Source organism: Erythranthe guttata, chromosome 6 (genome assembly GCF_056151865.1).
Source record: "Erythranthe guttata isolate IM_541 chromosome 6, IM_541, whole genome shotgun sequence".
NCBI classification, from domain to species: Eukaryota; Viridiplantae; Streptophyta; class Magnoliopsida; order Lamiales; family Phrymaceae; genus Erythranthe; species Erythranthe guttata.
Window position 1 is genome coordinate 3,815,321 of NC_142538.1, and position 24,632 is coordinate 3,839,952.

General features: G+C 36.5%; 4 protein-coding genes across 5 annotated transcripts; all 4 read left to right on the forward strand.

The window, feature by feature from the left end:
• The first annotated feature begins 776 nt into the window (after positions 1–776).
• LOC105977596 (myosin-11) lies at positions 777–15,541 on the forward strand. 2 transcript variants are annotated; one of them, XM_088819514.1, is made up of 38 exons: positions 777–1,499; positions 3,086–3,214; positions 3,722–3,865; positions 3,961–4,106; positions 4,200–4,356; positions 4,475–4,533; positions 4,781–4,940; positions 5,042–5,191; positions 5,267–5,403; positions 5,492–5,638; positions 5,743–5,844; positions 5,964–6,021; positions 6,135–6,236; positions 6,585–6,622; positions 6,799–6,925; positions 7,005–7,175; positions 7,638–7,769; positions 7,912–8,021; positions 8,226–8,286; positions 8,426–8,603; positions 8,779–8,984; positions 9,067–9,186; positions 9,569–9,667; positions 9,834–10,055; positions 11,125–11,264; positions 12,262–12,373; positions 12,459–12,506; positions 12,597–12,836; positions 12,917–13,075; positions 13,210–13,416; positions 13,519–13,662; positions 13,872–13,942; positions 14,029–14,128; positions 14,204–14,260; positions 14,333–14,389; positions 14,475–14,555; positions 14,679–14,761; positions 14,972–15,541. In XM_088819514.1, exons 1-38 carry the CDS (start codon positions 1,497–1,499, stop codon positions 15,093–15,095), a joined length of 4,581 nt encoding a protein of 1,526 aa, XP_088675640.1. In that variant the 5' UTR covers positions 777–1,496; the 3' UTR covers positions 15,096–15,541. The 2 variants fall into 2 exon arrangements, with proteins under 2 accessions (XP_088675640.1, XP_012858373.1); XM_013002919.2 differs by having other exon boundaries at positions 12,462–12,506.
• A 511-nt stretch (positions 15,542–16,052) lies between these two features.
• LOC105977966 (GDSL esterase/lipase LTL1) lies at positions 16,053–18,440 on the forward strand. The gene is made up of 4 exons (XM_013003368.2): positions 16,053–16,386; positions 16,471–16,601; positions 16,885–17,127; positions 17,836–18,440. The coding sequence occupies exons 1-4, from the start codon at positions 16,128–16,130 to the stop codon at positions 18,322–18,324; spliced, it is 1,122 nt and encodes a 373-aa protein (XP_012858822.2). The 5' UTR covers positions 16,053–16,127; the 3' UTR covers positions 18,325–18,440.
• A 374-nt stretch (positions 18,441–18,814) lies between these two features.
• LPXB (lipid-A-disaccharide synthase B) lies at positions 18,815–21,822 on the forward strand. Its single transcript, XM_013003426.2, has 9 exons — positions 18,815–18,995; positions 19,190–19,436; positions 19,654–19,753; positions 19,915–20,020; positions 20,125–20,348; positions 20,539–20,614; positions 20,752–20,987; positions 21,081–21,307; positions 21,486–21,822. The coding sequence occupies exons 2-9, from the start codon at positions 19,198–19,200 to the stop codon at positions 21,640–21,642; spliced, it is 1,365 nt and encodes a 454-aa protein (XP_012858880.1). The 5' UTR covers positions 18,815–18,995; positions 19,190–19,197; the 3' UTR covers positions 21,643–21,822.
• Positions 21,823–21,998: 176 nt separating this feature from the next.
• On the forward strand, positions 21,999–23,877 carry LOC105977406 (Pentatricopeptide repeat (PPR) superfamily protein). Its single transcript, XM_013002712.2, has one exon. It carries the CDS (start codon positions 22,148–22,150, stop codon positions 23,543–23,545), a length of 1,398 nt encoding a protein of 465 aa, XP_012858166.1. The 5' UTR covers positions 21,999–22,147; the 3' UTR covers positions 23,546–23,877.
• Positions 23,878–24,632: the final 755 nt, after the last annotated feature.

Genomic DNA, 24,632 nt, shown 5'->3' on the forward strand with positions numbered 1-24,632 from the left:
GTTAACCCAACCCAATCAACGACATATAAATAGAGGTTTTTACTCATATGTTAAGGTACGTTCTATTATTGAAAAATATTCTAGAGTGCATATTTCTCTACCATCTCCACAATCCGTATATCTGATTTTAGCGTCGGAGGGGTTTCCGCCGGATCAACCCCCGGCTTAGTTCACGCGTGTTCATTTCGCATGGATCTCAGGATCATCAAGTTGCCAAGCTACTGATCCGCTTTGCTCTCCTAGCTCATTTACTACCCTACTACAGGTGATCTAAGTAATTAGCATCATCAGTAACCAAACATCATTTATTCCTCGTCTTAACAAAGTTACGATTAAAATTCGAAAAAAAAAAGTCTTACTTGACCTCTGCTACATTTTCGTGCACCGTAGCTCCGTCCATCTACATTGCTACCATTTTAACTCTCTTCCTCATCTATGAAAAAATTGGCGTAGGTGGTGATAGTTAATAACCATTGGTTGAAGTGTTAGAATGTTGTCGGTATCAGAATCTTCACCTCTTTGTCATTGCAATCAAGAATAATTAGATTCTGAAGAAGCTTCTTGATATTGTATTAGCAGAAAAGTGTGGAGCAACGTAACATATCAAGATTCGTAGTTTTCTCATAATCTAGCCCCGTGTAAAAGATTGTATGTGTCGGTAACAAGAAACGAAGACTTGCTAAAAAATGTGACATTTGACATTCCAGACATTTCACATGGGTTATAGCCAATTGTAAACAAAACTTATATAGGAGAGATCGAAAGTTCAATGTTCAAAGTAACGTATCGAGGACTGTCTGGTATATAAAACTAATCAAAAGGGATTTACGAGCTAAATCTACTTAGATTAAATTTGAGTTATTTTGAATTTTTTTGGTAAGGAAATATATTTGAATATGTTTATTAATTATAGAAAGAGGCAATATTCGGAAAGAAATATGTGTGAGTAATGTTTAATAATTTTGGAAATAAAATACATACGATAATTGAATCCAATTTCATGAGTATATAGAAAGAGGAATTAGGGCAAATACCATATATACACTATAGTTTGGCTTCTTTGAATTAACAATTTCCAAACGAAAAATAAAGAACAGAGGAGAAAAGGGGAAAATTGGGGAGAGAGAGTGTTTTTGCAGCCACGAATTCCCGAAAATTCGTAGAGAGAGAGAGAGAGAAGAAAAGAGTGACAGAGAATGGATCCGAAGTTACAGGGACGATGCCATGCAATGCCTATTTTGGTAGAGAGAGAGAAAACTCAAAACAAACAGAAATTTCAGAAGCGATCGGAGAAATTATTACTCTCGCTCTTGTATGCGGCCGCGGTTTACCAATTTACGACCCGATTTTCCGACGAGTTTCACCAAAGAGCTGGAAATTTTCCGGTCAGTTCTTCCACTCGAGTGCATGGATGCATGCGTGGATCTCTGGTTTGTGATATCAGATCAGAAAGGGCACTAATCGCTACCTGGAATTGAAAATTTGAGATTTAGAAGATGGTACGCCACCTCACACTTGATTCGATTTTGTGATTCTTTTCCCCTGAAATATACATAATGTCGATTTGTGAAATTTCATTATGAAAACTGTATATTATACTGAAGCGGTTGGGTATTTCTATTAGGGCTTGCATGCTGTTTGGGATGATAATTGTGGAGTATAGTAGGGTCATTTGCTCTGTTTTTTCTTATTTTTTTATTTTTTTTTATTTTTATTTTTTTTTATTTTTATATATTAAATTTAGTTGAGCTTCGGAAAATCAAAAGTGTTTAATGGATTAGGATCGTCTGAAACTTGATCTATGTATCACTATCAGCTAAAGTTTTTGTATAATTTGAATTCCGGAAATGGCAGATTCTGCCGAATTCATTAATCTTATGTAATTTTGTGAAAACCAAGTAATATAGATCTTCTTTTTGATGTTTTTTCGTTTCCTGAATGTACTTGTAGTTTTTTTTTTTTGGATCACTAAATAGATGGATTATCCTACCTGAGGATGATGCTAGTATGAAAGTCTTATATTGAAGAACTACTGCAGAAGTAAAAAAAATATGTTTGAATGAGTATTCATGACAATGTAGATTAACGCGCAAGGCAAAACTTTGTGGAAACATGGATCATATACTACATTCAAATTCACTGCTGGTCTTGAATTTGAAACCTTGCAGTGCGGACTCTTAGCGGTCTTACTGCTAGTCACTAGAAGAAGTTTTTAGATGGTATACTTCAGGGCTCTGATAAAATGTAATGAGGATTAACTAGGTGCTGATGAGAGAGGATAACACGATTCTATGCTTAAAACAAACCTAATTTTCCAAAATATTGTGTGGTAGAAAGATACAATTTCAGTTACGGCGAAGTGTTTGTTTGTTTGAAGCCATGAAGTGCAGACTAGTGCAGAATATTCTAGAATTGCAGATGTTATGATGGCTTGTTGGTTGGTTCTGTAACTCAGAGTCCGCAACCTTGCCTTTTCTTCCGAAAACATTTAACTTCGTTCCCTAATTGGTTATTCTCCTCTTAATGAAGCCTATGTGAGTTCTGGCTCTGATTCCTTTGGTTGGTGATATTTCTTTCTCCATTGTACTGTCCTTCAGAACACATCTATAAGTCAAAGTTGCTAGTAGAGCTTCTCTCCTCATTGCTGGAAGTCAACATTCATGTATAAACTCTTGTTGACTTCTTTGAGCCTTGAAAAAGACTAATTTATCCACATTGAATTGTTAGCATATGCAAAATTTAAATTGGATCAATTTCTTGTCAACGCAGCAATTAAGTATATTTGAAGAGACGCGGAGTGATAAATAGATGAACTAGATCATAGGAAGCTGTGCATCACAGCCATACACTTTACCATATCTCATCATAATAGTAAATAGTTAATAATATATGATATGCATCAAAATAACGATACTGTACCAGCTCATGATAGTGATTCTGGACATACACACATGTTAAATAGAGTCATGCCCTGGCTGATCGTGTAGTCTATTCTAATCTGTTTACTTGCACTTAAAATGTCTCTGGTGAAATTGCAAACTTTTATCATTATGTTTTAAATCACCTTGTTATTCTACTCGTACAGGGTACTCCGGTGAACATAATTGCTGGATCTCATGTCTGGGTTGAGGACCCTGCACTGGCTTGGATTCATGGGCAGGTTACCAAAATTAATGGTCAAGAAGTTGAGATCGAGAGGAATGATGGGAAGAAGGTATCTTTTACAGATATGGTGTCAGTTTTATTAGATACTATATGTTCTTTTATGTGTTGGGTGTTGGTAATGATACAGTGATTCAAGAGGAATTTTTTATCTGCACCACTCGTTGCATGACTTTCCTATCCCCATTAGAAAAACTTCTCTTTCTCTGCATTTTTCATCATATTCTTTTTCCTAAGGATTTGGATGTCAATTACAATTTTAGGTTTTAGAGGCCCCAAGAGGACTGTCAGGGTTGCCATCTAGGATATGGCTTCTTGGGAGACTTATGCAAAACTATGTTCAAGTATCTCTTGTTATGTCTGCTGTGTGTAGTTCCCATCCGACCCAACCATATCTGCAAATGCAGTTTGCTATATAACTTTTACAAAATTTGCTGAATAAAGCTTTGTTTATGTGGTTCAGTTTCAGGATTAAATGTGTTTTCCCCGATAATGATGTTATTCAAACTATTCAAGTTCAATACTATAACCTGATAATGATTCTCCTCATATATTTCAGGTTGTTACCAAGTTATCAAAACTTTATCCTAAAGACACGGAAGCTCCTGCTGGAGGTGTTGATGATATGACAAAGTTGTCTTATCTGCATGAGCCTGGAGTGCTGGAGAATTTGAAACTTAGATATGAACTCAATGAAATTTATGTATGGTTCTTCATTTGTTCTTTTGATACTAATTCTTAATTTATTTTATTGTGGTCTAGTTATGAGCATACATGTTTGCTGTTTGTGTGTTACAGACTTACACTGGAAATATTCTGATAGCTATAAATCCGTTTCAAAAGCTGCCTCATCTATACCATCAGCATATGATGCAACAGTACAGGGGAGCTCCTTTGGGAGAGCTAAGCCCTCATGTCTTTGCAGTTGCTGATGTTGCGTACAGGTTAAAGCTATCATATTTTGGCCAATTTATAATACAATGAAATGGAAACGTGTTTCAATAACTTTATCTCAATATTGATTTCTCCTGAAATAGGGCCATGATAAATGAAGGAAAGAGCAACTCTATTCTGGTTAGTGGCGAAAGTGGAGCTGGTAAAACTGAGACCACAAAAATGCTTATGCAGTACCTAGCTTTTCTAGGAGGCCGTGCAGCTACAGAAGGACGCACAGTTGAACAACAAGTTCTTGAAGTATGATGCATGATAACCTAGTTCTCCTAATAGTCAATTCTACAGTGTTGCATTTTGTTGCTTTGGTTTTATAGTTATATGATTAGTTAACGGAGGTTTTGAACTATTTTTAATGCAGTCCAACCCTGTCCTTGAAGCATTTGGCAATGCCAAAACTGTTCGAAATAATAATTCCAGGTGAAGCCTTTAACACTTTTGCAGTTAAGCCGCGATATCTGTTTTCACTTTTCATCGCAATGATGAATACCCAATTTCTGCTGAATATGACGGTCCTTTTCTGTATCTATATGTCAAGAAACCCCACTGTCTTGAGAAAACTCAATTATTTGCTTAGTTATATGAACTAAGCGAGTGATTACATCGAATTATAAAATCTCAGCTGATCTTTAACACCAATCTTATCCTATGTATTGTAATACTGCAGCCGTTTTGGTAAATTTGTTGAGATTCAGTTTGACAAGCAAGGGAGAATATCAGGAGCTGCTATTAGAACATACCTTCTTGAAAGATCTCGTGTTTGCCAAGTTTCTGATCCTGAGCGCAACTATCACTGCTTTTACCTTTTATGTGCCGCACCAAAAGAGGTATATTAGTCGTGTGGTTACTGCAAATTCGTTCGCCAATTTTTCCTCTTTAATTGTTCAGCTACAATTTTACCTTGCACTTACATTCCTTCCTCTTCCAGGAAATTGACAAGTACAAGTTAGGTCATCCCAAATCATTTCACTATCTTAACCAATCAAAATGCCATGAGCTTGTTGGCATAAGTGATGCCCATGATTACCTTGCCACTAGACGAGCAATGGATATTGTTGGAATTAGTAAAACAGAGCAGGTATGTCCTCTTTAGGCCCATAAATATGCGCTAAATCTATTTTGCAGGGACCTATTAATCCATTTTCTCTCTCAGGAAGCAATATTCAGGGTCGTTGCTGCTATTCTTCATCTTGGAAATATTGATTTTGGAAAGGGAAAGGAAATTGATTCATCTATTCCAAAAGATGACAAATCCAAGTTCCATCTAAACACAACTGCAGAACTTCTAATGTATATAAGCTTCTGACATATAGTCCAAAGTATATCTTCACATACTTCCTTATGGCTTGTCGAGAATTCTTACTATTGCTTGTCTTAGGTGTGATCCTGTGGCGTTGGAAGATGCGTTGTGTAAACGTGTGATGATCACCCCTGAAGAAGTTATTAAAAGAAGTCTCGATCCTCTTAGTGCAGCAGTTAGCAGGGATGGGTTAGCTAAGACACTATATTCTAGGCTGTTTGATTGGTATTCATCTTTGCAGCTTTGTGTTACCGGATAGATTTTATAGTTCTCTGACTATTTAACTAAATGCTCAACTTTTTCCCTTGCTGTTTTTGGTATATATACAGGTTGGTTGATAAGATCAATAAGTCAATTGGGCAAGATCATAAATCAAAATGTCTGATTGGGGTCCTTGACATTTATGGTTTTGAAAGCTTTAAACACAACAGGTAACAATAAGTATATTTGATTTACCACCAATGCCCTCGTGTTGTACTCCCAAAATAACCCAACAAAGGTGTGTTTCAAAGGGTGTGAAATGCTAATTATAGCATATCATATTATGCAGTTTTGAGCAGTTCTGCATCAACTTTACAAATGAGAAGCTTCAACAACATTTTAATCAGGTAGTTTTCATATCGAGATGTCTCATGTCTGTGTAGGTATAAGCTAGTTATAAGCTTGCTAAGTTTCCATGTTTACTTGCAGCATGTTTTTAAGTTTCCATATTCAATTGCAGCATGTTTTTAAAATGGAACAAGAAGAATACACAAAGGAGGCAATTAATTGGAGCTACATTGAGTTTGTTGATAACCAAGATGTTCTGGATCTCATTGAGAAGGTACTTCTTCATGTTATAGTAACACAAGATATTGGAATTTTGGACTGCTCAGACTATTACTCATTTCTCCTTAACTAATTGCTAAATGCTACAAAGTAGTTGTTCTTTCCAGAAGACATGGTCTTAATCTTATTAGAATTGATTTTATCTATAATGATATGTGACTTGAAAACTGTAACTTTACCAATAAGCAGGTCTCTTTATGGTGTTTCATCTTATTCAACTACATTTTTTTCCCTTCATGAGGATTGAGCTGGATGAAAAAATTCTAGTTACATCATATCTATACAATTATGTCATTTTTTGGGAGTTTGTGATGGTTTACAATTTATATGTCTGCATTTGCAGAAACCAGGTGGAATTATTGCTCTCCTTGATGAAGCATGGTAGTGCTCCTCAACTTTTCTACCGTTTCCTTTTCGCACTTACCATTACACAAGGATATCCCTGTTACAAAAATTTGCTTGTTATTTAATCAGACGATTATTTCATTATTTTCTTGTTCATTTGTTGCATTACTCGTACCATTTTTTCCTCCAATCTTATGGCTTTCTACCTGCAGTATGTTTCCAAAATCAACACATGAGACATTCTCCAATAAGCTCTACCAAACATTCAAGAATAACAAGCGCTTTGTCAAGCCAAAATTATCCCGTACAGATTTTACTGTTGCACATTACGCTGGGGAGGTAATGTTAAAATACATATGCACACCTTATGTTTCTGTCAAGCATCAAGTTCTTAAATCTTACATTCAGTTATTTTCAGGTTCAATACCAATCTGACCAGTTCTTGGACAAAAATAAAGATTATGTGGTTCCTGAATATCAAGATTTGTTAGGTGCTTCTGGATGCCCTTTTGTAGCAGGCCTTTTTCCTCCAATAGCTGAAGAGACCACAAAATCTTCCAAGTTTTCTTCCATTGGTTCACGATTCAAGGTTAGTGAGCCTGAACTTCCATTCCTGTTAGGATTTTATTCTGTAAATTTCTATATCTGAGATATAAATTTATAACATAGTAACATGCCAAAAGACAAAAAAACTACTCCCTCCTTCCCATTTTATTTGTCTTTCTAGAGAATTTTTTTTTATTTCAAAATAATTGTCACTTTAGGATTCCAATGAATTATTTATTGTGTATTTCTCAATTATACCCTTACTACTCTTAAGAGATTTAATGGTAAAACATTTATGAAAGTAGGTTTTTAGTCATTTTATTATGATTTTTCTGAAATTCATGCACATTTATTAATTTTCTTAATATGTGTGAATTAGCCTAAAACGACAATTAAAATGAGGAGGGAGTATATATTAACTTATGATCTAGTTTTATTGTGTTTATGCTCTGGACAATTGACACATACTAAACAAGATGTTTGCACTTACAATCTTATCATGCAGCTGCAACTACAACAATTGATGGAAACTCTAAATGCTACAGAACCTCATTATATCAGATGTGTAAAGCCAAATAATCTTCTCAAACCTGCTATTTTTGAAAATCAGAACATTATGCAGCAGCTACGCTGTGGTGTAAGTTCTTCTCATCTCTACTATTATAGATCTCCTTTTGCCAATTTTTTGCATCCAAGTAGTTTGAATTTTATTTATCCTTGGCGGTGGAGGTTGATTGATTTAGGCACACTTATTTATTGGTCGCAACCTATTGATTCAGGGTGTTTTGGAGGCAATCAGGATCAGCTGTGCAGGATATCCTACTCGCCGCCCGTTCTTTGAATTCATAAACAGATTTGGGCTTCTTGCACCCGAGGTTTTGGAAGGACAGTAAGTACCTACTTTTTTGAACTGAAATCATGCTTTCATCTTTACCCGATCCCTTGCTTAGCCAGAGCTAATCCATTGTGATTCGGCTTTGCTTGATGAAATTATGATTGTTCTATGTTCTGGTCGGATTATTATTGCTTTACTGTCCGCCTTTTTATGGTCAAAGAGTCATATTTTAATGATAAAGGCCTTTCTCATGAGCAGTTATGATGAAAAGTTGGCGTGCAATAAGATTTTGGAAAAGAAGGGGATAAAAGGTTTCCAGGTATATAAGGATTTGTTTTTCCTTTGCTTGCATAAGGGATCCGGGTAGTAGAAGTTGTGCTTGTGCTATGATATCTTATTATCACAAAATGGATCAAGTTTTTTAATGCAAATCAAAATGATGTTTGATGACCTTACAGGTAGGCAAAACAAAGGTCTTCCTAAGAGCTGGCCAGATGGCTGAACTGGACGCACATAGAGCAGAAGTTCTTAGTAGTGCAGCGAAAATTATACAACGGCGCACAAGAACTCATATTGCTCGTAAACATTTTATAGATGTCAGAGAGGCTACCATTTATATGCAATCTTTTTGCAGAAGTGAGCCACTTAAAACCCATTGAGATTCTTAAATATGTTCCTTATTCTAAGAATTCTGTTAAATTCTGTTAAACCCATTGAGGTATACCTTTGATGTTTTGGTATTGCCACCTGGGCACATATCCTAGTCTTGACTCCACCTTTCTTTGGTATCTTTTGCATTTGTACATTTTAGGTAGACTAGCGTGCAAAATTTACGCAACCGTGAAAAGGAAAGCAGCAGCAATAAAAGTCCAGCGGAACACATTAAGATTCCAAGCAAGAAAAGCATACACCACACTCCGGATATCTGTTCTTGTTATTCAAACAGGTTTACGCACCATGGACGCCTGTAACAAATTTAGATTTAGGAGGCAAACTAAAGCCGCAACCATTATTCAGGTAACTGGTTGCTAATACTTGATGCCAGAATAAATTATGTTATATTTCATGATGTGGTCCACTTACTGTTAACCTCTATTAGGCACGGTGGCGCTGTCATAGAGCTTCGTCTTACTATAGGAAGCTAAAGAAAGGAACAATACTTGCCCAATGCAGATTAAGAGGAAGAATTGCGAAAAGTGAATTGCGGAAGCTTAAGATGGTTGGTTTCAGTACCATATCATTTTGGAAGTTCTAATTCTTTATGGTTTACTCATTCATATATATATATATATATATATATATATATATATATATATATATATATATATATATATATATATATATATTATTCAAGCTGTCTTCATATTAAATTGGATTTTTTTAATTCAGAACTTCAAAATCCCGATTGAGATAGTTTTTCCTTTCAATTTATTGGGAGAAAAAAATGATACTCTTGGAATTTGTGCCCATTGTTATCAGAAGTTAATTGAGTTAATAGCTTAATATCTAGCTTATTTGAAATTCATATGAACTATAAGCTTTCAGTATTATGATATATCATGGCTTGCCAGTATATAACACTTGACTATATGCCTCTGCAGGCTGCTAGGGAAACAGGTGCACTCAAAGAGGCTAAAGATAAGCTTGAAAAACAGCTAGAGGAACTCACATGGCGCTTGCAGCTTGAAAAACGTTTAAGGGTATATAATATTCTTGAAATATAAGTAATTTGTTCCGAAGGTCTAACTCGAAAATATTTAATTTTTGTTCGTACAATATTGAATTGCATAGCTGGGTTTGTTTGTTTGTGATATGAAAATGAAATGATTATGTTGCTTTTGTCATGTCAATTAATCATAAATGCAGACTGACTTGGAAGAAACAAAAACTCAAGAGATAACAAAGTTGCAGAATTTGATGGAGGACATGCAGAAAAAAGTTGATGAAACAAATGCACAGCTTGTTAAGGAACGTGAAGCTGCAAAAAAAGCAATTGAAGAAGCACCTCCTCTTATCCAAGAAACTCCAGTTTATGTTGAAGATACCAAGAAAGTTGAGTCTCTAGCGGTTGAAATTGACGGTTTAAAGGTAATGGTACTTAATATCAGAACAAGGTTTTACAATCATATAAAATAAATTGCTTAACTTGATATTGTTCCATTTTTTCCTTTTTCGTCCTTGTCAAACACCTATGCCAAATTATAAAGTGTGATGAAAGTAGAACAATCTTTTGCGATTCTTGTTAGGGAAAAGAGGAACCAGGTTACTAAAACGATTGATTTTGTAGTGATAAAAAATCATGGAACAACTAATTAGCGGCCTTGCAATAAGAAAACTGAACATCATCCAATAGCTTCAGTCATAAAGTTAGGAGTCATACTTAATGTGTGGCTTCATTTTTTACTCTGGTTGTATTTGTTTACAGTTAATATGTTCATTGTCGAAGGAAAATATTGCAGGTTACCTCTTGTTCATATAATGAGGCTTCTTTCTCTTACGCCGTGTTTCTAAGTAATTACGGTTGTTCTAACATCTTTTCATGCCAAAGTCTGTTAAATTATGGTCATTTAAATAATGTTTATGTTCTGTTGCACGATGTTATCATGATATCTTACAGGTTTTAGCAAAGTCGTCCTCTGGGGGTAGTGGTGTATGTGAGTCAAAAATCATTTTCAATTTAATTATGCTATGACGAAGAATACGACAGTCATTTTTATTTTGCAATTATGAAAATAAATTTGCTGAAGAGTACTCATTTCCAGTAGGCACATGCACTAATTTTGGTGACCTTTACACCAGGATGCATGAATAAAATTAATCAACTGGAATAACTGTGAAAATGAGGAGAAGATATTGCTTAGCTACAGATAGACAAACAAATCTGTAGTCAACACTAGCCGATGTCCTTGTTCGAGCATCCACACTTAAACCAATTAGCAGTGAGTGTCTTGTTAGGTCAGAATTCACATAAAAACTCAATATCACCATTCTTATTGATGGATCTTTGAGTGAACCTAATCCAAGGTTTATTTACAGAATGGGAATTATTTCTATTTGAGTTACTGTGTCTTAAGAATCAGACAAGAACATGATTTTGGTAATTGTGCTTCTTCGCCTATTGACTCTAACATTCTCAACTAAACAATTCTCTGTCTAGGCTTCTCTACAAAATGAGCAGGAAATTTCTGAAGACTTGCGAAAGAAATTTGCTGAGGCACAGGAATGTATTGAAGAGAGACGTGAAAAATTAGAGGAGACAGAAAAAAAAGTTCATCAGCTACAGGAATCTTTGCACAGGTAATAAAATACGATAACAGGAGTATTTTCTACTTATTTTTGGTCTATTTGAGAACAAAAAAATTTCGGTTTTGTGTTAGTGTCATTATACCTACCCACTATCTTAAAGATGAAAAATCCGTCATTAATCAAACTCATAAATGAAATAGGGGGAGAAGTAGTTTACTATCTGAACTCTCGTGACAGTTTACCATCAAGACTTTTTTCTTTTGCCAATGTTTATAGGATTAATAGTTGGCCCATGTAGATCATCATATTCGGTTGTATGTTAGGCACGGGATTTTAAGTTTTGTTGGTCGATTCCAGGTCAATAGGCATGCAAAATTGGTGATATGACCTTATGATGCTTGATATTTCACCATTTCTCCCATCCTTAGAAATGATTAAAAGGAAACATTAATAAGAACTTGTGCCTTATATGTGAACCAATATCAGTGGGAATTTTCTCAAATGTTGTGATCTAAATCTCTTAGTGTAAATTGTATATACTTAAAGAGGACAGTGTGGGGAAAAAAAGTTTAAATGGCAGTATGAAAAACACGATAACTCGGCGGCTTAATGCTTTTTACAAAGAAATTTTGCGGTCCTTTCCAGAAAAATCTAAACCATGTTACAGAGGACAATCAGAGCGGCAGTAAGTTTGAACCACTAACTGATAGACGAGACTGGTTATCAACTCTCCTAGTGATAAATTAGTTCTGAAACATGACCCATTTTAGTTGATTAATATCATTGAGCTGGTTTAAAGTGGTCACAATTTCCAGAACTGCTTTTTAATCTGTATAACAGTTGCGCGGACTAGATTATCTATTCACTAATCTGCATCTCTTATTCTGCTAAGGTAGCCAGATAAGGAACCTAGGGCTAGGGTGCATTAAAAGGATAGGAGCTCATTGATATCGGAATTAACAATCAGTTAACAGAGATTTATATTTCAGACTGTCTGATCTTTTCCTGTTCCATCTGATGAAATAAATGAACTTTTACATCTCTACAGGCTAGAAGAGAAGCTGAATAATTTAGAGTCGGAGAACAAAGTTCTTCGTCAACAAGCTGTGTCAATTGCACCAAATAAGTTTCTTTCTGGACGTTCTAGATCTATCATGCAGGTAATCTCATGACTACCTTATGAGTCATCAATTTTTATTTTATTTTATGGGATATCTTATGAAAGTTCATGGCATTTACAAATAGCAGAGAAATGACAGTGGCCATTCGTTTACGGATACCAAGATGCACGTGGTAATAAGTTTTCCTTAACTAATATTTTTCTTTTGAATGCTACTTTTTTTTAAGGATCGTTTTTGTTTCCATGTACCTCAATTGGATTAGGATCTACACAGCTCATCCTTTTCTGAAGTTGATGACAAGCCTCAGAAATCACTTAATGAGAAACAACAGGAAAATCAGGAATTGCTCATTCGTTGTATTTCACAGCCCTTGGGCTTTTCTGGCAACAGGCCGATAGCAGCCTGTATTATATATAAATGTCTTTTGCAGTGGAGATCATTTGAAGTTGAGAGAACAAGTGTCTTTGACCGAATCATTCAAACTATAGGGCATGCTATTGAGGTATGTTATGCACAAACATTTATCAACTATTCTTTTCATATTTACTGGAATACTCAACTTTTCAACTTGTCCATCTATAGAAAATTCAGGATAACAATGATATGTTGGCGTATTGGTTGTCAAATGCTTCCACACTACTGTTGCTCCTCCAGCGTACCCTGAAAGCAAGTGGTGCAGCTGGAATGGCTCCTCTACGTCGTCGCTCGTCCTCAGCTACTTTATTTGGCAGGATGTCACATGTAAAATATTTTTTCGTATTAATCCTTTTCAATGACACAGTGAAAAAAAGTTCAATTTACACACTAAATCTTTTCCATCGGGAATTTTTTTCGCCCTTTTTCTTGAATTCTGTTTATAATTACTCTTGTGTTAGAGCTTCCGAGGAACTCCACAAGGAGTGAATCTTTCATTTGGGAATGGCATGCCTGGTGGTGGAGTAGAGACCTTACGCCAAGTAGAAGCCAAATACCCTGCTTTGCTGTTCAAGCAGCAACTTACGGCGTACGTTGAGAAAATCTATGGAATGATACGAGATAATTTAAAGAAGGAAATATCTCCATTGCTTGGTCTGTGTATTCAGGTATCTAGTGATCATGTACATTTTTATCAGGTGCCACTTTTTTTTGTGAAACCAAAAAATCTTTCTGATTACATGTCTTAACTTATGTATATTTTTTAATAGGCACCAAGAACTTCTAGAGCAAGCTTAGTTAAGGGATCATCTCGTTCAGTTGCAAATACAGCAGGCCAGCAAGCTTTGATTGCTCACTGGCAGGGAATTGTAAAGAGCCTTGGGATTTTCTTGGACACTTTGAAAGCTAATAATGTTAGTAAAACAGAACCTATGTTTCTTATTTTTCTTCCTCCCTGTGATCTACTTCCTGCAAACCGTGGATATCTATTAAAAACTTATTTCCAGGATTTTTCGTTCATTCACGAGTATCTTGTTTGTTATGACTTCTGTGATGTCTCCTTAGTGTCAAGATTATCTGCTTCGGTTAATCTTACATGCAACTATTGCTCATGTCCTGTCAGGTACCCCCTTTCTTAGTACGCAAAGTGTTCACGCAGATATTTTCTTTCATCAATGTCCAATTATTTAACAGGTTCGTTAAATTTTATTCCATTTTTTCTCTGAATCTTTTGCAGTTTGTATTCCTAGTAATGTTAAGTAAACTTTTCTTGGCTGCAGCCTTCTATTAAGACGAGAATGCTGCTCGTTTAGTAATGGGGAATATGTTAAAGCTGGACTAGCTGAACTAGAAAATTGGTGTGGCGTTGCAACTGACGAGGTACTCCAAGTTTCTTTTATTTGTTTTTCAGTTCAGCAAAATTCTGTTAGACTAAAGTACTCAGGAATATTGCAGTATGCAGGTTCAGCTTGGGATGAGCTCAAGCATATTAGACAAGCCATTGGGTTTCTGGTAACCTTTCCTTCTTTACGAACATATTAGGTTGGTCATTTCTGTTACCTTATGAAGATTCTTTTAATCCAGGTTATCCACCAAAAACCGAAGAAAACATTGGATGAAATAAGTCATGACCTCTGCCCTGTGAGTCAAATTTCCAAATAGAAAAATCTTAAAAGAATTATATTTAGCCTGCTATCCTGCTAACCTATTTCTTTCTGTTGAATAGGTACTGAGCATTCAGCAGTTGTACCGGATTAGTACGATGTATTGGGATGATAAGTATGGCACACATAGTGTCTCTTCTGATGTAAGTTTATATGCATTCCGTTACAGAAAACTAGGTTTGAGTCATCTTCGTCAGAAAGAGATAAATTCCAAGTAAAAAGGGCATCTTTGGTAATGTTAACCGTTGTTATTATATTTCATTCAGGTTATATCCAAAATGAGGGTGTTGATGACTGAAGATTCAAATAACGCAGTAAGCAATTCCTTTCTGTTGGATGACGACTCCAGGTTAGCACCAAATATCAACTATTTTTTGTTGGCTTATTCTACTGTTATACTTCCGAAAAAACTAGAGCATAAGTCCTATTTATGGATAGGAGAAATGAAATTATGTTGTTGAAAAAAACAAATAATTTAAAATTTACGCAAAAATGGAGAATATTTTTCTCTCTGATGCTTCCGTTTTGCACTCTGATCTATTTTATTGGGTCGTTGCAGTATACCGTTTTCGGTTGACGAAATATCAAAGTCAATGGAACAGATAGACATTGCTGATGTTGAACCTCCTTCTCAAATTGGTGAGAATTCGGGTTTCAGCTTTTTACTACCGCGCATTGAGTAAACCTCTTTGGTCAAAAATTCACTTCCCAAGTAAGGAAGATCGTGTTCCGACTTTCTAGTTGTAAATGTAGTTGGTGCGATAGAATTTTTATTTCAATCAGGATAGATTACTGATATTCTATATCGTAATGCTCCCTAAAGCCGGTTTATGGCATCCCGACCAGGCTGGAATAGATAGGCTATAAATAGAAGAATTAGCTATTTCACTCTTTGAGGGGCAAATTGTAATTGTTGCCGGTCCTTATCTCATGTTATCGTCAAAGTTCAATTTTGATCGATTTTTTTGACAAAATGTGACTGCCGTTATATGTTTCATGCCTCCATCGAACATCAATGTCGACACACCACCCAAAAAGCAGAAAAAATGTGATTCAACTTTTTTTTAAACATTGCAACATTTAGTTAACTGTTGAGGATCATGCCTATTAAATAACTCCCAGTTTTGCAGAATACTTTTGTGTACAGTTGGATGTTGTTGAGCTTCATTTATGTTGCTCACATGGCTTTCTGCCTCATATATTTTCCTTATATACGTATAGATATGCAAACACTACAACGAAGAGATAGTATCAATTATGCCACTCCTGTCGTAATAATATCGGAAATCGTCATCAAATGTTTATATTAAGTGACAATATTTTGTGATTTTGTCACTCGTAGTTTTGTTTTCATATTGAATCGATGACAAAACTACGAACGACTATAGTATAAGAAATACGTTTATCCTAATTTTAACTTGGCCAGATTAATTTTGTACTCATGATCATTAAATCAATCCACCCTGCCAAATAACTGTCTAAAATTGAATACAAATTGAACTACATTTCACACTTGCTTTGCCGTATTACTTTTTTTTTTTTTTGTGTGGTCCTTTTTACCCTTTACAACCATATTTAGCTATACCTAAATCAAGTTGCTCCAAATATGTATAACACACTCACTTACCTTTATATATACGAACCCAAATCGAGTATCAATTTCGTATCGAAAAGTAAAGAGTGTTCGAAAAAATTATTTCATGCAACCCCTCTAAATGGCAACCTCATCAAGTGCTACTACAAATACTACTCTTTGTAGTATTTTATATGCTTTCTTTCTAGCAACGCTATTTATAGGTTCACGAGTCGAAGCTAGAGCCTTTTTCGTGTTTGGAGATTCACTCGTCGACAGTGGCAACAACAACTACTTAGTCACCACCGCCCGTGCTGACGCACCGCCCTATGGTATCGATTCCCCGAACCATAGGCCCTCGGGTCGTTTCTCCAATGGCCTTAACATCGCTGATATTATCAGTTAAGTTTCGAAAATGTCGCCAATTTTTTTTTTGGATAATTTACGAACTCTAATTCTAACTTTAAATTTATTTTTTTATTTAGGTGAGAGCATTGGTGGGAGAGAATCGCCATTGCCATACTTAAATCCAGCACTAAATGGGCCAAGACTTTTGGTTGGAGCCAACTTTGCTTCTGCTGGTGTTGGAATTCTTAACGACACCGGAGTGCAGTTTGTAAGTCATAATATAACTTAAGGCAAATTACGATCAGGTAAGATCAAATTACGAAAAAATCCCTCATTTTTTGGATTGTAATGTTTTTTCGTAAATTGATCTTACCTCAGGAAGATGACACTGTAATTTGCCCTATAACTTAATTATCACGAGTGTCTATAGACTGCGACTGCGGCTGCATCTGAATTTACCTGATATTTATCCATACATTTTCAAGAAAATGAATAGTAGACCAAAATATTTAGGTATTAATTGTGTTGGAGGTAATAAAAATGAAATGCAGGTGAATATAATAGGAATATCTCAACAATTGACAAACTTCCAACAATATCAACAAAGAGTGAGTGCATTGATTGGAGTATCGGAGACACAAAGGCTAGTAAAGGAATCTTTGGTCCTGATTACATTGGGAGGCAATGATTTTGTTAATAACTACTATTTGGTGCCATTCTCCGCTAGGTCCCGACAATTTGCTATTCCCGACTACGTCCGTTATCTCATCTCCGAGTACCAAAAGATCTTGTTGGTACACTCTCTTTCCCTCGTTTGTAAATTGGTGTTGGAGTTAGATAGATTCACATTGTAGACAACATAGAATGGAATGTCCTAGGGTGGAATTTGGAGCGGAATTTTCAAATTCCACCGATTCCACCCCTAAAATATCAGATTTTAGAACAATATTTTTTCATTCCAAAATTTCTGACTTTTCAGATTTTCTGGAATGGAACTGGATACATATCAGATTCCAATTTTCGAACCGATTTATGACTGAAAATATTTTCGGAAATTTCTAATTATATTCCGAAATTACACTTATAATATCAATATTATTGTATATTTTATGTTGTAGTTAAACTAAGACGTTGGGATTTCCAATCCGATTCCGATCCGAAAATTGATGATTACGGAACAAGTTTTTTTAATTCCAATTTTTGAAATTAGATTTCCGATTTCTCTTTGTAACGGAACTGGAATTAGTTTTTCACTCCAAAAACAATGATTCTTTTACGAAAGGACCAATTCCGATCAACAATTCGCACTTCTATAGAATTTCCAAATTCATCCTCTTATTTTTTTTACAACTATTTATTCTGATTTAAAAAAACAATTTCCAATTTTTTTTTTCAAAAATTTCCACATCAAGATCAAAACTAAAATTTTCACTCCCGAAAAAACTCTTATTTTTTCCCTCATAGAAAAATACTAATTCTGATTCAATCCGCCCGACTCGCAGAGACTCTACGGGTTGGGAGCCAGAAGAGTACTAGTAACCGGAACGGGCCCACTCGGCTGTGTCCCAGCCGAGCTAGCCATGAGAAGCAGAAACGGCGAATGCGCGACCGAACTCCAACGAGCCGCATCCCTTTTCGACCCGCAACTAACCGACATGCTTCTAAGGCTTAACTCACAAATAGGCAGCAATGTGTTCATTGCAGCAAACACGCAGCTAATGAACAACGACTTCATCAGAAATCCACAGGCCTTCGGGTTTACTACGTCAAAGGTAGCATGTTGCGGGCAAGGCCCGTACAACGGGCTCGGGCTTTGCACGCAGCTGTCGAATTTGTGTCAGAACAGAGATGTGTATGCATTTTGGGATGCATTTCATCCTTCTGAAAGGGCTAACAGATTGATTGTTGACCAAATCATGACTGGCTCCCTTCAGTACATGAACCCTATGAATCTCACCACCATTATGGAACTTGATTCTCACTTTTCTTAATTACTATATTTAATTATAATATATATGTTTTTTTTATAAAACATGTTTGAAGATTTATTTCATGTGTGTGTAATAAGATGTTAAATTGATGTATTATTATTAGGCAAGTTTATTCATTTTCATGCTTCTTTTTTATTAATTTTTGTAATTTTGTGAGAAATAATTATTTTTTTGTAATTGGACAATGTTATCAATTTATACAATATTTATCAAACAAATTAGGGCAAATTGCGATCAACCCTTTGACGTATGGTCAAATTACCAAAAAAATAAAAAAATTATGTTTGGATAATTACAACCATCCTCCTCAACTATATGGTGTCAAATTTACCTGTTCGATGAGGGGTTTTTTCGTAAGATACATAGTTGAGGGAGGTAGTTGTAATTATCCAAACACACGGGGTTTTTGTGTAATTTGAGCTTATCTCAGGGGCTGGACGTAATTTACAACGAAAAAATAAAACCAAAATTTGTCTCTGTAAACATTTCTACAGTTGTGAAAGAGTTTGCAAAACCCAGAGAAACAATGGAGGGTTCAATGCCATACCTGAATTTGCTTTCGAAGTTGAATCAATGGCGGCGGTATATGTAATCGTGAACATTAGTTCTTCTTCGACCAATATATCTTGGAGCGCTTGAATCACGAAAGCACCATTTTTGCATCACCGCAGGTATTTATTTCAGTTCCCGTTTAAATGCGGAATATAAGCATTTTTATTATTATTAATAATTTAGTTTGGGCAAAGGAACAAGTTTGATGACTATTGATTATGATTTATGTCGAAATTACTAATTTGTTTCTGCTGTTTGTGATGTTTCGCTTACTTCTCTGTGTGTATGTGTATGTGTGTGTTTGGAATCACAGACGGAAGTATGTTTGTGAAAAGTGTGTGGAGTGTGAAGATTGCCATGAATACGAGCTTCTCGCGAGCAGCGAAAAGGTCACTATCATTTTCAGGAAGAACAAGTGTTAGGGATTTAGCTGCAAAAGATGGTGAGCTAAGAGTCTTTATTGTTGCTGGGGAGGTTTCTGGTGACATTATCGCTTCGCGTTTTATGAACTCGTTGCAAACGCTTTCTCCTTTTCCTGTCCGTTTCGTAGGTGTAGGAGGGTAAGCATGATTGATTTTATCCACCAATTTCTTGCTATCTATTTCTCGATATCAGTTTTAGTATACTAGCTTTAAGAATTAGAACTTTTTTTTGGTGATCGAGTTTAGTTTCCTGTCCTGTCGTATATGTTCTTGCTTTTCCTGTTAATGTGTACATTACAGATATTGGAGTGGAGAAAAGACAAACTCATTTGTGCATTTCTATCTCTCGTTTTAGATTGATGATGTCACATCAAGGGTTGAATTCTCTGTTTCCTATGGAAGATATTGCGGTCATGGGCATATGGGAGTTGTTGCCGCATCTTAGTACGTTAAGGGTGAGCGAACAAGCGATATGAGCTGTGTTCCACTTTCATCTATCAAATTTCGATTTTTTTTTTCTTTCTTGTTTAACATTTTGGTTAGTGTTGCAATGTTTTCTTTTACTAGGTACTATGAAAAAACCGACTGTAATTTGGTCTGAACTGCAACATTTCAGGTCAGGCTGAAAAAGGCAGTTGAGTCAGCTCTTACCTTCGAGCCACACGTTGTGCTAACAGTGGACTCGAAAGGGTTTTCGTTCCGTTTTCTGAAGCAATTGCGTGGTAAGTTTCCTTTAATTTTCTCCGATTTCGTAAGATACTTCATATTTTCCTTGATTCAAAGAAAGAAAAAATGGTGTAGGAATATGGGAAAATGGTTTTTGCAGCTAGATATGGTCTCCTGCACAGAGTCACTACTCCTCGACATTTTCACTATGTGGCACCATCTTTCTGGGCGTGGAAAGGAGGTGAATCGAGACTTAAAGGTCTTTCGGAATTCGTAGATCATGTCTTCTGTATACTTCCGTTTGAGGCAGAAGTCTGTAGATCAAATGGATTGGCTGCAACATTTGTGGGCCATCCAACTTTAGAAGATGTTTTGGAGCTAAAGGTGAACAAACTCACGTATAAACTTTAGTCATCTTTAGATAGAATGCATGATATTATGGAATTAAACGAACTACATTTTGTTCTGTTCTTTTTGTTCCCAGCTGTACCTAAATTTTCTGGCCGGGAATTCTTTTCCATTCATGAAAGAAAGTTCATTGTAGCGTATAACTTTTGTGGAATTTGTATTGCAGATTAACAAATGTGTAGACGAGTGGAAAGTACAAGGCGATGGAGAGGAATTTAGGAGGAATTATGGGATATCTTCAGGTAGTTATTTTCTTCTAATGGACTGTTGGAATGTTATTCTTGAGATTTATTTCATTACGGATAAAACAGATGAGAAAAAAGTGTTTGATTTTCAATTTTACCCGGAAATTTATCCTTTGTGTATTTGCATATTTAAGAATCGACAATCATTTCTGTGCTACCTGGAAGCCGATTACAAGAAGTTACACGCATGCTTCCAATATTTTCACGTACAATGAAGCTACTCAGTCACAGAGAGGATTTAACAGCAGTTATTCATGTCGCACCTAATAAGCATGTTCACAATTACATCACAAATGCTGTTTGTGACTGGCCTGTACCTATCGTATTGGTGCCAGGTGGATCACCGTGCATGAAATACAATTCTTTCAGTGTAATTTCTCTAAATCTAATGAGCATGATTGTAAAATTTAATTGTGAAAACTGAAAAACAATTGCTTAATTAATAATTCAATGTGATGCGCAGGCTAGTAGAGTCGCGTTATGTACATCGGGAACAGTTGCAGTGGAGTTACAGCTGGCACGGTTGCCTTGTGTTGTTGCGTACCGGGCCCACATATTGACAGAATGGTTCATTCGATATAAAGCTAAGATAGATTATATCTCGCTTCCTAATATCGTTCTTGATTCATCTGTAATTCCTGAAGCTCTTTTTGGAGACTGCACTCCTTCTCAATTGGCACCACTGCTCATGTAAGCATGCTCATCGCATTTTCTTTTTTAAATTCCGTTCATTTTTGCTCGTAAAAGAAACAAACAGCATGCTCATCGTCTGTAAAAGTTCGAAAGGACAGTCAACATTTAGCAATAATTGAAGCGACAAAAATATATTACTTGAAATATTAAATAACGGGTTGTATTGGGTATACAGGGATTTAATGCATGATGAGAGTCTTCGCCAGAAACAGATTTCTGCAGCGGAAACGCTTTTCGATTTACTCGATCCTTTGAGAAGAGTCAGTGGCAACTCAACCCAAAATGAAACTACACCAAGTATGATGGCCGCATCACTAGTGTTCAACTCTTGAAAAATTTTATACTAAATAATTCCATTTTTTTTTTTTTTTTTTACTTTTTTTAGGAAACAAATAATTCCAAACAATTGTAATCACTTGCATTACTAGCCCCGTTACATTATTTGCATATACATTGACCGAAATCAGAACCGAAAATTTATAATATTTTAGGCTCGGCGGTTAATTAAGAAATGTAGGTTCACGTCTCTCGTATGACTTACGAAGCTATTATACAAGAGTGTAGCTTTACCCTGTGCACATATATCATTGGTTGTGGGTTCCTTAATTGTCAAATATATATATATATATATATATATATATATATATATATATATGTAATTTATTTTGTAAAAAAGTAACTGGAATAAGTATTTATGTAGAAGACAATTTAGCCAAATTTGATAATTTGCAAAATATTATCCAAACGCCAACTAAATAGTCTTGTTCAACAAGATGGAAATTGCTTACACGTTGATAAACAACAAAGGTTTTGTCTGGCAAATGAAACGCACACCACATGTTCGATAAAATGTCTGGTACAAAGTTATACCATCGGCACCTTCTCTCACTACTCCACAAACACCAACACTGCAGCAGTGCCATTCGGCAAATCCATTGCCACTTTCTAGTACTCAACGTCGGCATACTCGCCCTTTGGAACTCCATTGTAAAGCACTACTCACTCAGTGCATTCCCACAAGATGCCGTTACTCTCTTCGGCTATCTCCGAAACCAATCTAAACCTATATTCTTTGACAGCTTTACGTACTCGTATCTCATCAAAGCTTGTGCTAATTTGAAACGGGCCCACCTCGGAAACCAGCTCCATTGTTCGAGCACTAAAGTGGGGTTTGATTATCATGTCCATGTCCAGACTGCGCTGGTCAATATGTACATGGACTGTGGGTGTTTGGCTGATGCGAAGAACGTGTTCGACGAAATGCCTGAGAAGAATTTGGTCACGTGGAATGTTTTGATAACAGGGTTTATCAAGTGGGGCGAGATAGAATTTGCGAGGGCTGCTTTTGATTCGATGCCGGAAAGGAATGTTGTCTCGTGGACGGGGCTTATAGATGGGTACACTCGTAAGAGCCGTTTTTACGAAGCACTGTCTTTGTTTCGAGAAATGTTTGTCGGTGATGGAATTAATAATAATAAACCCACAGAAGTGACTCTTCTCGCAGTTTTTCCATCAATTTGGAATATCGGGTGCCTCGAGTTTTGCGAAATGGTCCATACTTACGGAGAGAAAAGTGGGCTCAACGTGTTGGATGTTCGTGTTATGAATTGCCTCATCGATGCGTACGCGAGGAGTGGGAGCATAGAAAGCGCGTGGAGAGTTTTCGAGGAAATTGGTAATGCCAAGAAAAACTTAGTCTCGTGGACGTCCATGATATCTGCATTTGCAATGCATGGATTGGCTACAGAAGCTTCGGATTGTTACGTAAAAATGGAGGGCGCGAAAGTGAAGCCTAATCGGATTACTTTTCTGAGCGTGCTAAATGCATGTAGCCACGGTGGATTGGTGGAAGAGGGGATCGAATTTTACAGAAAAATGGTGGAAGAGTGTGGGATCGAACCCGAGATAAAGCATTATGGAAGTTTGATAGATATGTTGGGAAGGGCAGGGAGATTGGAAGAAGCAGAGAAAATGGCTCTAAACATACCTAGTGAAATCGGTAATGTTGTTGTGGTTTGGAGAACACTTTTAGGTGCTTGTAGTTTGCATGGGAATGTTGAGATGGGCGAGAGAGTAACGACGAAGATTATGGGGCTGGAGAGGGAATACGGCGGTGACTATGTGCTTATGTCGAATATATTTTGTGGTGCTGGTAGATATGTCGATTCTGAGAGAGTGAGGAGGTTAATGGATGACCGAAATGCTTCGAAACTTCCGGGTTTTACTTTGGCCTAGTGATGAACAAATTTCAGCCCAGGCTCGTCGGCCCGCGGCCCGCCCGCAGTCCAAGTCCGTGAAGCCTGCCCGCAACAAGTCCGTGGATTCAGCCCGCCCAGCTAGGGGTGTAAACGAGCCGAGCCGACTCGTGAGCTTGAAGAGCCGGCTCGTAAAAAGCTCGAACTCGGACTCGAGATTTTCGAGCTCGAGCTCGAGCTTTCTGACGAGCCGAGCTCGAGCCGGTTTTCAGTTATTCATGAGCTCGCGAGCCGGATTTATTATTATTTTTTTATTTTTATATGTTATTTTTATTTAAATAATGTATAATAATGTAAAATATTATAGAAATAAGTACAAATATTAAAAAAACATATATATAATTACAATTTAGTTTTTATTTTTTATTTTTTTAAATAATTTTTAATAATAAAATAATAATTAAAAAAATATTTAAAAAAAAAAAAGACAATGGGCTCGAGCTCGAGCTCGACAAAATTGACACGAGCTCAAGCTCGAGCCAAAAAAAGAGGAGCTCGACGAGCTCGAGCTCGACAAAATAAACTCGAGCTCGAGCCAGCCAAAAGAGGCGAGCTCGGCTCGTTCACACCCCTACGCCCAGCCCAACAATATAATTCCATGGGCTGGGCATCAGTTTTACTTCATGGACTGGGCCGGCCCGTGGCCCATAACAGGCTCGTGGGCCGCCCTAGACACGGCCACGGGCCGGTTCGGGCCGGTTCAAACCGGTTCACGGTTCACATTTTCCGGAACCGGAACCGGCCCGTAGTATGGACGGTTCAGCGGGCCGGGTCGGCCCGCCGGTTCGGGCCGATTCCGGGCCTATCCGGGTCGGCCCGGAAATTTTGAGTTTTTTTTTTGTTTTTTGGAATATTTGATGAATAAGTAAATTAAAAGTACTTTTAAACAGAAAAAGGAAAAGGAAATAAATGAAAAGACTTGAACTTAATTTTAAATTCAAAATTTTAAAGATTTCGAATTTAATTTTTTTTTTTTACTAACAATTGAAGAGAAATTCGAAAATGCAAAAGAACTTTTTTCTTTTTTTTTTTGACTAAGAACTGAAGAGAAATTCGAGAATGCAAAA